General features: G+C 43.4%; 1 protein-coding gene across 1 annotated transcript in view; it reads left to right on the top strand.

Annotated features, from left to right (window-relative positions):
* DNAH14 (dynein axonemal heavy chain 14) overlaps positions 1 to 15783 on the top strand; it is a 476940-nt gene that overhangs the window by 148148 nt on the left and 313009 nt on the right. Inside the window, exons 27-30 of the mRNA XM_084624945.1 lie at positions 8596 to 8700; positions 8803 to 8926; positions 14125 to 14283; positions 15281 to 15430. Coding sequence (XP_084481071.1) covers positions 8596 to 8700; positions 8803 to 8926; positions 14125 to 14283; positions 15281 to 15430 — 538 coding nt within the window. The remainder of the gene's footprint in view (positions 1 to 8595; positions 8701 to 8802; positions 8927 to 14124; positions 14284 to 15280; positions 15431 to 15783) is intronic.

The following is a 15783-nucleotide window of genomic DNA, read 5'->3' as shown; positions in this document are numbered from 1 at the left end:
ACATTTGTGACCAAAATTGGACACAGTGCACCAGCTGAGGCTGAACCAGCACCGAGTTAGAGCAGTACTATCACCTCCCTTGCTATGCCGCCATCAAGGTTCCTCCCCCACTCTGAACTCTAGGGTACAGATGTGGGGACCTGCATGAAAACCTCCTAAGCTTACTTTTACCAGCTTAGGTTAAAACTTCCCCAAGGTACAAATTAATTTTATCCTTTGTCCTTGGAATATCCACTGCCACCACCAAACTCTAACTGGGTTTACTGGGAAGCGTAGTTTGGACACGTCTTTCCCCCCAAAATCCTCCCAACCCTTGCACCCCACTTCCTGGGAAAGGTTTGGTAAAAATCCTCACCAATTTGCATAGGTGACCACAGACCCAAACCCTTGGATCTGAGAACAATGGAAAAGCATTCAGTTTTCTTACAAGAAGACTTTTAATAGAAGTAAAGAAATCACCTCTGTAAAATCAGGATGGTAGGTACCTTACAGGGTAATTAGATTCAAAACATAGAGAATCCCTCTAGGCAAAACCTTAAGTTACAAAAAAGACACACAGACCGAAATAGTCATTCTATTCAGCACAGTTCTTTTCTCAGCCATTTATAGAAATCATAATCTAACGCATACCTAGCTAGATTACTTACTAAAAGTTCTAAGACTCCATTCCTGTTCTATCCCTGGCAAAAGCAGTGTACCGACAGACACAGACCCTTTGTTTCTCTGCCTCCTCCCAGCTTTTGAAAGTATCTTGTCTCCTCATTGGTCATTTTGGTCAGGTGCCAGTGAGGTTACCTTTAGCTTCTTACCCCTTTACAGGTGAGAGGATTTTTCCTCTGGCCAGGAGGGATTTTAAAGGGGTTTACCCTTCCCTTTATATTTATGACAGCCACTTTTAATGCAACTTAAAATTGTATTTGTTTTGGCTGACTTATGTTGAGGTTGTGATCTACCTAGGGTGACCAGACAGCAAATGTGAAAAATTGGGACGGGGGTGAGGGGTAATAGGAGTCTATATAAGAAAAAGACCCAAAAATCGTGAAGGTCCCTATAAAATCGAGACATCTGGTCACCCTAGATCTACCACAACTCCTAGTTCTTCAAGTAGTTTCCCTTTGAGTGCTACACTTTAGGTGGCAGTGCATCCCAGTGCTGTCAATCGGAGATTTATGGTAGCTGTGTTTGCTCATGCAAAGTAGTGTGTGGTGGTGCTGTTGGTGCCGTGTGTAGCATGCGCATGACATGAGCCCTCCAGTTCCTTCTCAACTGTCCTTGGCTGAAGACAGAGTGAAGGGGCAGTGTTAGCGCTTTTCCCTAAAACAGTTAAGAAAGAGCTTTTAGATAAATATTTAGATAAGTTGTTATAGAGATAGTTAGAGTTAGTGTCAGTGTTCGAAAAAAAAATTTCTTGTTAGCTTGTTAGAGAGCCCCCCCTTAAGGGATTGTTACTAGTTAAAATGCTGGGGTCTCCAGGCTTCAAATGATGCAGCTCCTGCCACAAGGCCATGCCTGTTTTAGATAGACACTCTTTATGTGTACACTCCCTGGGTGAGGGGCATATTCCCCAGAAATGTCCCCTCTGCTGCAACCTCAAAGCCAGAGCCCGACGTGACAGGGATTTCCAGCTTAAAATGATCTTGATGGAGAAGTCCCTCCAGCCTGAGGTGGACAAGCAAACAGCCTTTCCAGGCACTCCTCAAGATGGAAGAGGAGACCACAGAGAGGTTCGTGAAAACAGAGGTATTCTCCTGTCATGTCTCTACCCGTAATGCCATCTTACTCTACGGTGAGCACCTATGACAGTTGAGGACCTCCAGCACTGCCAAGGTCAGAACAAAACAAACGGAGCCGAGGCACCAAGAAAAACATGCCTCCTCCATGGCACCGAGCTCACCAGTAAAGGACTCGGCACTGAGTGTCTCAGCCACCATGCCTCCATCCCCAGCACCAACAACTCAGTCAGCACTGGTAGACACCACTAAATCGGCACCGGCCAAACAACACCACCAGTCGGCACTGACTCCATCAACGAAAGGGAAAGCACCCACGGCATCGACTACTCAGAAATCAGGACCGACACAGTCTCTGCTGCACCAGAGAGACTTAGAAATCTCATCGGCACCACATTCACCAATACTCAGTGCCAAGGGCTCCCCCACAGGCTCCAGAGGAGATCACAGCCCAGAAGACATGGCACAGTTCTCCAATGATGATGAGAAGGAGATGCAGGGACAATGCCTCCTATCTCCATGTCACTCCTCACCTAAGGCCCACCAACCAGTGTGGAACCACATGGGTCCAAGACACTAGATGAACAAACCAGGGTGAGGACCCCCATGGATGTACCCTCCTATGGCTTTCCCAATGCAATGGGAGCTCATATAGGGTTCAACGTTCTAGATCATCCGTAGCACATAGACGTAAGCTGCGCTCTAACCCAGCATCTCCCACACCACAATCCCTGGAGACACAGGAAGGGGGAGAGAGGACTCAGAGACGGGCACAGACCATGACACATCTCCTGTACACAATTCATCTTCCTCTCCAGATGAGGTGATGATTGCCCCCACCACCAACCTTGGCGGGTGACTTTAAACAGCTTCAAGAGCTGTTCAAGAGAGTCATGCAAAGCCAAGACATCCTGCTGGAGGAGGTAAAGATAAACCACCACAAGCTGGTACAAATACTGCAACCTGCATCTACCTCTAAGATTGCCTTTTCCATCAATGAGACCATCTTGGATCCTGTGGAGATAGTCTGGCAGACACCTGCTTCTATTCCACCCACCTGCAAAAGCACAGATAGAAAATATTACGATACCATCCAAGGGGGAGACTTTCTATTTGTGCACCCACTTCCCAACGCCCAAGTTGTCGAGGCAGTAAATCACCCTAACATACAGCCACAATTCAAGGTTACACCCCATGACAAAAAACACAAAAGACTCTACTTGTTCGGATGCAAAGTATATTCTTCCAGCACCTTTCAGTTTTGAGTGCCCAATTATTCAGCACTACTGGCAAAATATGACTATGACAACTATGGGAAACTTGCCCAGTTCACATCTGAGCTCCCAGATAAAAAACAGACACAATTCTAGGCCGTTGTCATCGAGGGCCATCTCATATCCACAACAGCCCATCAGGCAGCATTGTACAGAACAGACACTGCAGCCAGAATGATGGCCACAGCTGTAGCAATGTTTCAAGCTTCATGGCTTCAGGTCTCGGGGATACCAAAAGAACTCCAGACAAAATTAGAGGACTTACCTTTCGACCGGCAACAACTCTTCTCTTAGAAGACCGATGAGGTGCTTCATTCAATAAAGGAGACACTGGCCACGCTCCGCACTTTGGGGATTTACACCCCCTCTGCAAAGAGAGGGAGATACCAACCATATCAGAGACTTAGAGACTCCTTAAACAGGCAACAACAACAGCGACCATACGATAACCAATGCCAGCGTCAATTATCACAACACCGGCAAACACCTCAATCTCAGGTGCCAACTTCTCGGTCAGCACCTCCAAAACTGCAATTTTGAAAAGTTGGTCAAGGGTTTGAACAACCTCCCTCATGAAACAGCACTCACACCTGACCCATCCCCAATTTTTGGCCATCAACTCCGGCCCTTTTACCACATCTGGACCACCATAACATCATACCAATGGGTGTTAGAAGTTATCAAGTCGGGATACACTATCCCCTTAACCTCCTGCCCATCTACCCTACCCTCTTCCCTGTCCCTCTTCAGGAACACTTCTCACAAGTACTGACTAGAATAAGAAGTTGATCATCTTCTACAACTAGTTGCCATGGAACAAGCACCACTACAATTCAGAGGGAAGGGACTCCAATTACTCTCTGACCCAGAAGAAGAGCGCGGGATGGAGACCCATCACAGATCTCTGGAAGCTCAACAAGTTTGTCGGATCGCAAAAGTTCAAGATGGTCACAGTGGGTATGATACTCCCAGAGCTGCAACAGGGTGACTGTTTTCAGCCATCGACCTTCAAGATGTTTATTTCTATATCACCATTCATCCTGCTCACAGGAAATGTCTACGATTCACGATAGGATGAGAACACTGCCAATACAGAGTACTACCATTCAGCCTATCCACAGCACCAAGGTTTTCTCCAAAACTCTAGCGGTGGTAGCGACACAACTACAGAAACAGGGAATAATGATTTCCCCTGACCTGGGCGATTGCCTTACCAAAGGCCCAACTCTACAAGACACAATGGATGCAGTCCAGTCCACTATCACACTATTCTGGGAGCTACAAATAAACAGAAATCAACCATAGACCCAGTCCAAGAACTAGACTGTATCGGGGCACACTTTGATGCCATAGGAGTCAAGGCATCATTCATTACCCCTTACCAGATTCACAGACCTCACAAACCTCATCTCAGAGGTACAAGTCAGTCCTCAAGTTTGGGCTCGCACAGTCCTACAATTACCAGGACACATGGTGGCCATGGTGTTTGTGGTACGACATGCAAGACTACATATGTGATGCCTACAAGGTTGGCTAAGCATGGTATGCATACGAAGCAAACACAGCCTACACAAACGGCTCACAGTTCCATCAAATGTCCTGAATTCATTACTATGGTGGACAAGACCACAAAATGTCTGTATGGGTATCCCTTTCCAACAGGAACCCCTGACAACAGCGATCACCACAGATGCCTCACTGATAGGCTAGGGTGCTCACATGTGTCAACACACGATACAGGGCAAAAGGTCTCTGGGAAAAACTGAACTGCACATCAGTTTGCTAGAGTTACAAGCAGTCCACAGTGCCTGCAGACATTTCCTACCTCATCTACGGAACAAATCCATTGAAATTATGACTGACAGTATCGCCTGTATGTTCTACATCAACAGGCAAGGAGGAGCTCACATTCTCTATGCACAGAAGCCATGAGACTTCGGAATTGATGCATACAACACAATGTAAACATCTCAGCGTCTCAGCGTGTTACCTGCCAGGCTGTCAGAATGTGACAGCAGACGTGCTCAGCAGGAACTTCTCTCAGGAGCATGAATGGGAGATGAATGGAGAGGTCCTGGGTTCAGTCTTCAAACAGTGGGGCACTCCCACCATTGATCTGTTCACATCCCTAACGAATCATAAATGCATGATGTTCTACTTGAGAGCGGGACTGGGACTACAGTCTTCAGAGGGCGCCTTCCTCATCAAATGGGAGGCACAACTCACGTATGCATTTCCACCGATACCAATGATATCACACGCAATACACAAGATACGAGTAGACAGGGCCAAAGTTATCCTTATAGTCCTGACATGGTCCAAACAGGCATTTTTATCCTTACCTGTTACGCATGGTGATATGTGCCCGCGAGCTCTCCCTCGCCGGCCGGATCGGCTATCTCAGCACAACAGTTGTACTCTCCACCCGAACCTGGAGATACTCCACTTACAGGCATGGCTCCTGAATGGTTCCACCATGACAAAATAACCTGCTCGGAACAAGTTAAACATGTGTTATTAAATAGCAGGAAACGGACTACGAGAAATACCTACCTTCAAAAATGGAAGAGGTTCTCTGCCTGGTGTCAAGGAAGACACTTGATGAGCGATTCAGCACCACTACCATTAATCTTAGAATACCTATTGGAGCTGAAAAGCACTGGCTTAACGATAAGCTCAATCAAAGTCCATCATGTAACCATTTCAGCATTCCACCAAGAGATCAATGGAACTTTGACGTTTTCACACCCAACTACGAAACGCTTCCTGAAGGGTCTCATAAACGTTTACCCAGACATGCAACGACCTACACCAACATGGGACCTCAGCTTTGTACTGAAATGCCTCAATAGACCACCATTCGAACCATTAGCCACCTAGTCATTACTCCACTTATCAATGAAAGTAGCCGTCCTGGTCACCATTACCTCAGCAAGAAGGGTGACCAAATAGGGTGCTCATGGCAGATCCTCCATACACAACATTCTTCAAGGACAAGGTCACGTTATGTCCACACCCTAAATTCTTACAGAAAGTAACCTCAGCATTTCACATGAACCAATCTATTCACCCACTGACATTCTACCCTAAGCCTCATGGTACTCCAACAGAAGCTGCCCTACATACTCTAGACATTAGAAGGGCACTAGTGTTCTACCTTGAAAGAACCAATCCTTTCAGGAAATCCCCTAGAATTTTCATCTCTACTACCAAGTGCTCAAATGGAGATGCTGTATCCACTCAGAGATTATCCAAATGGATTTCCACATGCATTCAAACGTGCTACCATATCCAGAATACAGAACCACTGGAGCACGTTAGAGTACATTCTACTAGGTCCATTCAACCTTAGTAGCATCCCCAATAACGTTCCAATACTAGAGACTGTAAGGCAGCCACTTGGGCCTCCGTTCACACATTTGCAAAGCACTATGCAGTCACATAGGACTCCTGGGCTGATGTCATAGTGGGCCTCACAGTACTTACCTCAATGACTCGAACGAACCTGAAGTCCCCCGAGCCCTCAGGGGGCACTGCTCTACAGTCACATAAAGTGGAGCACCCACAGGGACACGAAGAAGAAGGAAATGTTACTCACCTTGTGCAGTAACTGGAGTTCTTCGAGATGTTGTATCTTCGAGACGGGGACACACATTTTGAAGAACTCCAGTGACTGCACAAGGTGAATAAGCTTTCCTTCATTCTCAGCAGTGCCGCCACCAAGCCAGTTTTCCCCCATTCTGTATCTGTGCATTTGGTTTTACTTCCATAAGTGTGGCACATTACATTTGTCTTTGTTGAATTTCATTTTGTTGTCTCTAGCCCAGTTCTCCCATTTATCAAGATATCTCTGAATTTTAGCTTTATCCTCCAAAGTATTGGCACCCTCCACTCTGCTTTGTGTCATCTGAAAACTTGATCAGTATGTTTTCTATAGCTACAGCCAGGTCATTAATAAAGATGTTAAACAACACTGGACCCAGAACAGATCCTTGTGGAACCCCACTTGAGACCTCCCTCCAATATGACATTTTTTCTTTAATACTTACTCTTTGCAGTAGTGTAACCAACTATGTATCCACTTAATGGTAGTTTTGCCAAGCCCGCATTTCTCCAGCTTACTTATCAGAATGTCATGTGGGATTGTGTCAAAAGCCTTGCTGAAGTCCAGGTATATTATGACCACCACATTCCCTCTATCCACCAAGTCAGTTACCTTGTCAAAGAAGGAAATCAAGCTGGTTTGACATGATTTGTTCTTGGTAAATCCACACTGGCTGCTAGTGATTACCCCATCATCCTCCAGGTATTCACAAATTGAATGTTTTATACATTGCTCTAGTAGCTTCTGAAGTAGTGAAGTCAGGCTGGCAGGTCTACAGTTTCCCGGTTCTTCCTTCTTCCCCTTTTTAAATATGGGCACGTCTTCCGGGACTTCTCCTGTCATTCATGACTTTGTAAATATGTTGCCAATGGCTCTGAGATTTCTTCAGCTAATTCCTTCAGTACCCTTGGGTGAATAATAACCAGCCCCACTGATTAGAATTCATTCACTTTGGTCAGAAGATCTCTGATGTGTTCTTTACTTATCCCATTCTGCATCCCTTCCCCTATACTGACTACAGTGACTTTGCTAGTCATCTGTTCACATGTTATTTTTGAGAGAAAACAAGCAAAGTAGGCACTGAGCTGCTTTGCCTTCCTATCATACTAGTCATCATTATATAAATCCTTGTCAAACAGTTAGTGTAATTTAACATTTGATTATTGATAGGATTTACCTACAGCATTTTGACTGCAGTAATTTCCTCTAAAAGAGGCTGCCAGCAAAGCAACTCTGTTGCATGCAACTAATATAGGATGTGGCAGTAAGTGGCTCATTGAGGTGAGCAGTTAGGCATGTATTGCACTGACATTGCATTGTTTGCATCAGCTCCCTTTTGAGCAGTCAGTAGTCTAGAATATATTTGTAGTGGTGGACTGAAGATGTGTTTTTATATATATGTGTGTTATACATATATATTTAGAGAGAGAGGAATGTTATCCTGTGGAGTTTTAAAATTGTCTTTGTGCTCTGAGCGCTTCAACCAGAGTAAGCCTGATAAAATTATTATTTTATAAATATGCATAGTGGACTACAAAATAAGTAAGATCACACATCACTGCCACAAAGAGTTTCTAGTTGAACACAGACAAAAGCAAACCACAGGACAAGAATTCAGTCACAGGAAGAAGTGGGGACAGTATTGGATTGATTATATTTATGCAAAAAGTGGATTTTCAGGAGAGGTTTGAAGGTGAGGAAAGTGAGGAAGGGTACTTAGCTGACTTGAAAGGAGGCTGGTCCAACTATAGTGGATAGTATAAAGGGCAGAAAACCAAACACAGGAAGGGAAAAGGTAATGAATAAAGAGAGAGGAGTAGGAACAATGTAAAGTGTGGAGGAAAAGGATGAAGTTAAGAGGGGTGTATGTATCTGGAATTCAGGGCCGTGAAAGTGAGGATGAGGATTTTGGGATAGTATTTCTGTATTATAATTTCAATGTATCTTTAAAATTATTTTCTTATTTTTTAATTTTTTTTTGGAACAGGACTATCTTGAGATTAAACGAATGATTTTCCCAAGGTTTTACTTTCTCAGCAATGGTGAACTTCTTGACATTTTAGCTAAAAGCAAAAATCCTGAGGCTGTGCAGGTAACATTTCAGTACTGCATGCTAGGAATATTCTTCTTGTTACACATAATCTCAGACTGTTCATATTTTATTCTGTTATTTTCTTTTATGTCTGTACCATAGCCTCATCTTGTGAAATGTTTTGCGAATATCAGGAAGTTATATATACACGGACATGACCAGAACTCTCCAGTGGTAGTGATGATCAGTTCTGCTGAAGAAGAGACTCTCTTAGTGCCAAAGTATGGTATACATATATTGCATGATAATTAACACAATGGAAATTTAAGAAATTTCTGCTGATTTTCCGACAGCTCTTTACAATAAAGTACTGTAACTTTGTATGGATTCCTTGGTGTACAGATAGTGTTGGTGTGAGGTCTCTGAAACATGTGACAGGTTGCTTCAGCAGCTTCAAAGCTTCATTACGCCTCATCAGAAACATGCAGATACCATCTAATGATGGATCAGTTTTGAATATTTTGAATGGCTTCAAATATTGTGATGTGAAGCTCTTCTCACACTAGATTGTAACACCTTAAGGACCCATTTCAGCCCTGGAGTCAGCACATACAATTTCCACTGATTACAGTGGGAACTTCACATACTCAGAGCTGAATTTGAGTGTGGAGACCACTATAAATACTAGTGGCACCTTAGAGACTAACAAATTTATTTGAGCATAAGATTTCGTGAGCTACAGCTCACTTCATTGGATGCATTCAGTGGAAAATACAGTGGGGAGATTTATATACGTAGAGAACATGAAACTATGGGTGTTACCATATACACTGTAATGAGAGTGATCACTTAAGGTGAGTGATCACTTAAGTGATCACAGCAGGAGAGCGGGGGGGGGGGAACCTTTTATAGTGATAATCAAGGTGGGCCATTTCCAGCAGTTGACCTGGACACCATGATTATCATTACAAAAGGTTTTCTCCCCCCTGCTCTCCTGCTGGTAATAGCTCAGCTTAAGTGATCACTCTTGTTACAGTGTGTATGGTAACACCCATTGTTTCATGTTTTCTATGTATATAAATCTCCCCACTGTATTTTCCATTGAATGCATCCGATGAAGTGAGCTGTAGCTCACGAAAGCTTATGCTCAAATAAATTTGTTAGTCTCTAAGGTGCAACTAGTACTCCTTTTCTTTTTGTGAATACAGACTAACATGGCTGCCACTCTGAAACCTACTATAAATACTAACTCCAGAGAATACATTGTCTCAGCATTTCTGTTTGTAACATGCACAGTGCTTTATAAATCTAGAAACTGGTCAGATTTGTCGCATAACAACTGGTAAACATTTTGCATTAGAACAAATGCATTCTGCAGCCCAGTGTTTCTCACATTTCTAAGACATATGGGATGTTCTTCGTCAAGTGATTGCACACATCCATTACACTGTAGGTTGTTGTGAGCTCCAGTGCACAGTTGTCAAAGAGTTTTTCCCTTAGCGATATCCGTTGAGGCAGCATGCACACCAGCAAGCTCACAGGCATAAGAAAAAAGGCACCTGACCTCCCTCAGTTCCTTCTTACCGTTTGTAATGGTTTTTGGAGCTCCCTTTCCTTGCATCTGCAAGTCTTTAGTCAAATAATGTAAATAGTGCTCATTGTAGTTCTGTGTAGTTAGTGTATTTAATACAAATTATTGTTGTTTGTGTGGATCCAGCACCCAGTCTGGGTACTGGATCTGGTACTGGAGATATGCCGTGTTCCCTGGGTTTCAAGTGCTGCTGCCCTTGAGGTAAGGCAGTGCCTAACAGTGACCCTCACCCCAGCTGCCTTAAGTGCTTCGGGGAGGCTCACATGAATAACAAATGTAGTATTTGTAAGGGATTAAAGCCCATTCCAAAAAAGACAGGGCAGCCAGATTGAAAAATTTGCTGCTGAAATTGGTTTTATGTCCTCCATCTGAACTATCTACCTTGGTTTGGATACCGAGCACCTCTGCTTTAGTCAGTAGTGCACATTCTACATTACTGGTACCGATAGGCAGATTGCTGTTGCTAGTAACAAAGAAGAGTCACTGTAAATTGTACTTGGTACAAGGATGATTGAAGGAAGTGAAGAGGTCTAAAGACTCAGGAGGGTGCTCAAAGAGGATGCACTCCCCAGAGCACATCTCTAAGCAGGGGAGTTTATTGACACCAGGGCCCAGTACAGGGCTGTTCTGACCAGCTCCTGAAGCACAATCATTGGGATCACCTCATGCCCCGGTACTGTCTACTTCAGAGGCATTTGAGGCATTTAAATCTCTCAGTGCCACCATTACTGGCAGTTCAGGAGTCTCACCTGGCACTGGTGCCCAAGCTACCAGTAAGCGGTTTCACCACCACACTGGGCAGGTCCAGCTGAATTAGCCATCAAGGTGCTGATTAAGACAATGCTGCCTAAGGGGAAGGCACAGATCTCCCTGACTCTCCTTTCTTCGGAGTCTGAATCTTTCTCACTGGTACTGTTCAGTACAGCCCCACCATGGTAGCAGCAAGAGGCTTCTTCTTCATCAGACTCTGAAGTGGAATCCTATCTGTCCCAGCATAGCTAATCCCACCATCAAGCATATACTATCTGTCCACCCTGGTTTCATCCTCAGTATCAACCCAAGGGGCTTACTGAAAGGACCCTGGGGCCTTACCAGTAGCCATTTTAGAACTTGTGGGGGTTTTCCCCCTAATTAAGAGCTTCCCCACATCTACCTCAGCCGGCTCCATCTCGTGGCTGTCAGGAGCAAGCAAGAGAAGAGGGCTTGGCCAGCATGAGCTGTGCTACAACACTGAACTGCAAACAGGAGGGGGAATAGCTCATACAGTCTCAGAATTGTGGGAGACATTGCTAGCAGAAAGGAAGTTATGTGGTAATAAATTTCCCATTCTTTGGTAAATGTGTAGTTAAGACACAACTACTGTGAAAGGCATGATAGCTTATTCAAAATTTTAAAGCTAAATAATCTACAAACTAAGGCCCCAACTCTGCAAACATTCATATGTGTGCTGAAATCAGTGGGTTAAAATATTTTTTTCCATAAATGTAAAGTATCTTTGACTGTGAGAAGTTTTTTAAAGAATCTAATTTATATTTTATCTGAATCTCTCCAGCATTACTTACAACAGATCATTTTTTCTATTAGGTGCCTATAAAATAGGGATAATAATCCCACTTTTGTTAAAAATTTTGAAATCTATAGATGAAAAGAAAGCACTACATACTGTAAGTGCTAAATATTATATTTTAATTTTTGAAGGCTTTCTTAGTTATTTCTCTAATTGTACTTACCCAAAATAGAGATGTACGCTAATTCTCTCTTGCACTTGTGTTATTCTCTAGAACAGTTTCGCTTATGTTTTACATGATTAGCATGCCATTTATGGAGCTATAAAGTATAAATATGGTATTAATCATTTATGAAATGCATACATTGCTATCTCAGTTTTTGAATCTTAAATAAAAAAGTGATAATGAAGCCAGATAACAAAATTGGACAAATTATTAAGAATGTTAATGTCAGAGCAGGGGCTTAAAAAAAGAACAGTGTACTGATTAACAATATAAAAAGGTGCACAGTATGGAAGGGAGCAGCAAAATTGCATTACACAACCTGAAAATTGGAATATGGCTGTTAGGGATTTTCAAACAATATGTTAGAGCTATGTTGGAACATTAAAAACAACAGATATTAAGCTTATTAAATCTACTGATTGGTCACAAAATAAATAAATTATAACTTGGATAGATACACATGTAACAAAGAGAGGTCAGATCCTTAGTGAAGATTTGGCCCAAGATGTTTAGGGAGTGACTACTGCTATGGGGAAATAGACTATGAGTGAAGGAGAAGATCTGCCATATAAATGTCAATAATTGGTAACTTATCTTTCATTGGAATGTGTTTCATTGGATTCAGAAATGTACATAAAACCTAAAGGTTTTATTTCCCAAGTGATTGTTCACATGGATTGCACTCTTGGTGCACATATACCCCATGCATGCAAGATTGGATTGTTTTGGTCAGCAGTATCTGTTGGAGAGGGACATTTTTGAACAATGTACCATACATTGTTTCTTCTCTAAGTAGACTCAAAAAGCTAGAGAAGCTCTCCTGAAATTGTTCCTCCTTGAGTGCGGTATGCAATCCTCTTCAGACACCCAAGGAAAGATGCAGCTAGACCTCAGTCCTACAATCAGTCTTGCTCCACAAGTGGCCTGTGAGCTGAGATTCTACCCTGTGTTCTCAGGATCCATTGACCAAGAGACCCCGTCCTCCTCCATTATGGCTTTGATGACCTCTAATGGGTGGGAAAGAGCACCAGTCCAGAATTGAGATGAGACATAGATCATCCTCTCCAGTGTGTATTGAGTCAAGGCACAAGACTTGTAGTTTACAGTTCAGTGGCGGAAGGGCATCTAATAGCCTGAGAAGAGTCCAGAGAGCACCAGAAGTAGCCATTAAATCAGAGAACCATGTATCTTCCAGTACCGATCCTTCAGCACTTGACATCTCATTACCCAACGTTCAGTAGAATGTGTTTCTGTACAGGAGGAAGAAAGTGGTGAGTAATAAAATCTTCCAGGGGAAGAACAAACTTGTGTCTAGTGTCACGACTGTGAACTCATCCTCTACTGACAAGACAGTAAATCCCTGGATTTATTCATTCAACTTCATTCAACAGTTTAAAGGTGTTCCACGAGAGTTTGATCAAGCTCATGGCAGACACTCCAAATATATCTCTGTAAGTGGTTCAGAACAAACTTCACAAAGTCCTGGACACTTTGCACCCTTCCATGCCTGGCAGGCTCAGCAGCTCCCTAAATGAGGAACTGTTGTAACCTGTGAAAGATCTGTGGCACACCCCAGAGTCCTTTCTGATCACATCCAAGTGAGCTGACAAGAGGTACCAAGTGCCTGCTACAGGATGTGAGTACTTTTATTCCAACCCAGTACCACAGTTGCTTGTGGTAGCTGCTATCCAAGATAGGTTGAAGCAGTAGGGGCCTCCCAAATCTATACTGAGGGAGAGAAACCCAAAGATATTGGACTTATTCTCACACACAGTGTTTTCATCTGCCAGCCTCCAGATGTGTGGCTCAATGTCAAGTTCTTGTCCAAATAAAAATTATTTGAATTGGGACAAACTGCCACAAAAACACCCAACAGGAACTAAAGACCCATCATGTCTGAAGAAGAGCTGATAACCTACATTTTCTTACAGGCTACACACACTGTGTCCGACCCAGTGATGCATGCTATGGCTACATCAGTGGCCATGATGGGAGGACCTTCCTGGCTCCAATCTTTAGGGATTCACAGAGAGGTCCAAACATCAAAGAAGGACCTTCTCTTTAACTTTAAGGGTGAGGATCTCCATTTCTTAAAGGACTGTAGGGCATCTCTGTGTTCTCATGCCTTCTATGTGTTCTCATGGCTTTCTCTTTCCCAAGTAGAAAACAAGACCACAGACTTCCTTCATGCAGTGTTCCTCCTCTTCTTCTTCTTAGCCTCAAAGGACCTTGGAGCCATCAAGAAAGAAGAAGTTCCACTGACAATCCTCTGCCTCTTCCTCTACTGCTGCACATTCTGCGGTTTCCCCCAGCTAGCAGGTTTGATACCAGTATTGAGAGTCTGATGGATCCTCCAGAGGATCTTCTTCCTTTTACTCTGTTTTATCCATCACCAATTTCACAAAGCCTGAACTTGGATCATGTTATACCAGTGGACCCAGAAAAATTTAAATAAGGGGTATTCTATCCAATTCCACTTCCTTCCTCATGCTTCCCCCTACCCTCCCCATCTCAAGAAATAGACTCTTTCTACAAATTGGAGCGATGTAAGAAGTGCCCTTACAGTTCAGAGGTATTGGGTTTTATTCCCATTATTTTCTTATCCCAGAGAAGAAAGGAGGGAGATTGGTGTTCCATTCAGGATTTTGAAGTTACAATAAATTAATCTGTCATTTCAACTTCAGGATGATGATTCTGGCCTCCTTAATTTCCTCATTAGATCCTCAAGATTGGTTTGTGATGCTCAACCTGCAAGACTTCTACTTTCACATATCCATTCATCTGTCCCACAGGAAATACTTCAGATTCTCAGTAGGAATATCTCACTACAGTACAGGGTCCTGCCCTTTCATCTTTCCATGGCATGGAGGGTGTTCACTAAGGGCTTGGCTATCATGACAAGTTATCTAAGGAGACAAAGGATCCAGATCAGCTCATGCCCTATGTGATGCAGTTAGCCAGACTTCACCTACACTGCATGCAAGAGTGTTTGAAATCAGTGTATATATGAGGAAGACATCCAATGGGCATAGAGGTCATGTCCTGGAAGTTCTCTCCTAATTAAACTGGTGGGGAAAAGTATGCAGTGGGGTACCCTTCTCTGCACCTCTGCCTTTCAAGTCTCTGGTGCCAGACCCCTCCATTCAGCGATGGGGAGCTCAGCTAGATCACCTTTAAATCCAGGTCCTGTGTTCCCCTCTGGAAGCTTGTCTCCACATAATTATCCTAGCTCTCAGAGCCATTCACTTGGCATGCCAGGCATTCCTGCTGCTACTCTAGGGATGCATAATCCAAATGCTGACATATTATACCACAGCTATGCATTATATCAACAGACAAGGGGAAGCAAGAGGCCATTCAGCAATGGAGCTGGCGCTTTCTGAGTCAAATCACACCAGCAGCTCTGCACCTTCCAGGCCTTCAGAACACTTTGACCAGGACAAGCTGGCTAATGATGGACAGACATGTGAGATGGGTTTAAAATTGTTTGCTGCAACATTATTAATTAAACATTGGGGAGGGACACTATATTGCCCGCCCTAGCTCTCTCATACCAAACATTTAATTGGTTCCAGTGCAGGTTACAAAGCTTCTAGCACAAGCCAAACAACAACTGTTTTGGAAGAAGTGTCAGAAAAGTCAAAACATACCGTAAATTCATGGTTTATAACACTTTGCTTTTCAATAAATGTTGCATTGACCAATTATAGGGTGATGTGGTCCCACTGGATACCACCTGCCAAAATAATCCAGTCTTGGGGCAGGGTGCATGCGCACCAAGAGTGGAATAGATATGAACAAGTCACAAAGAACTAGAGT

This window comes from Lepidochelys olivacea (genome assembly GCF_965140295.1).
Source record: "Lepidochelys olivacea isolate rLepOli2 genome assembly, chromosome: 3".
In the NCBI taxonomy this organism is placed as follows: domain Eukaryota; kingdom Metazoa; phylum Chordata; order Testudines; family Cheloniidae; genus Lepidochelys; species Lepidochelys olivacea.
Note: the sequence above shows the minus strand (reverse complement) of the source record. Positions and strands in the feature narration are given on the sequence as shown.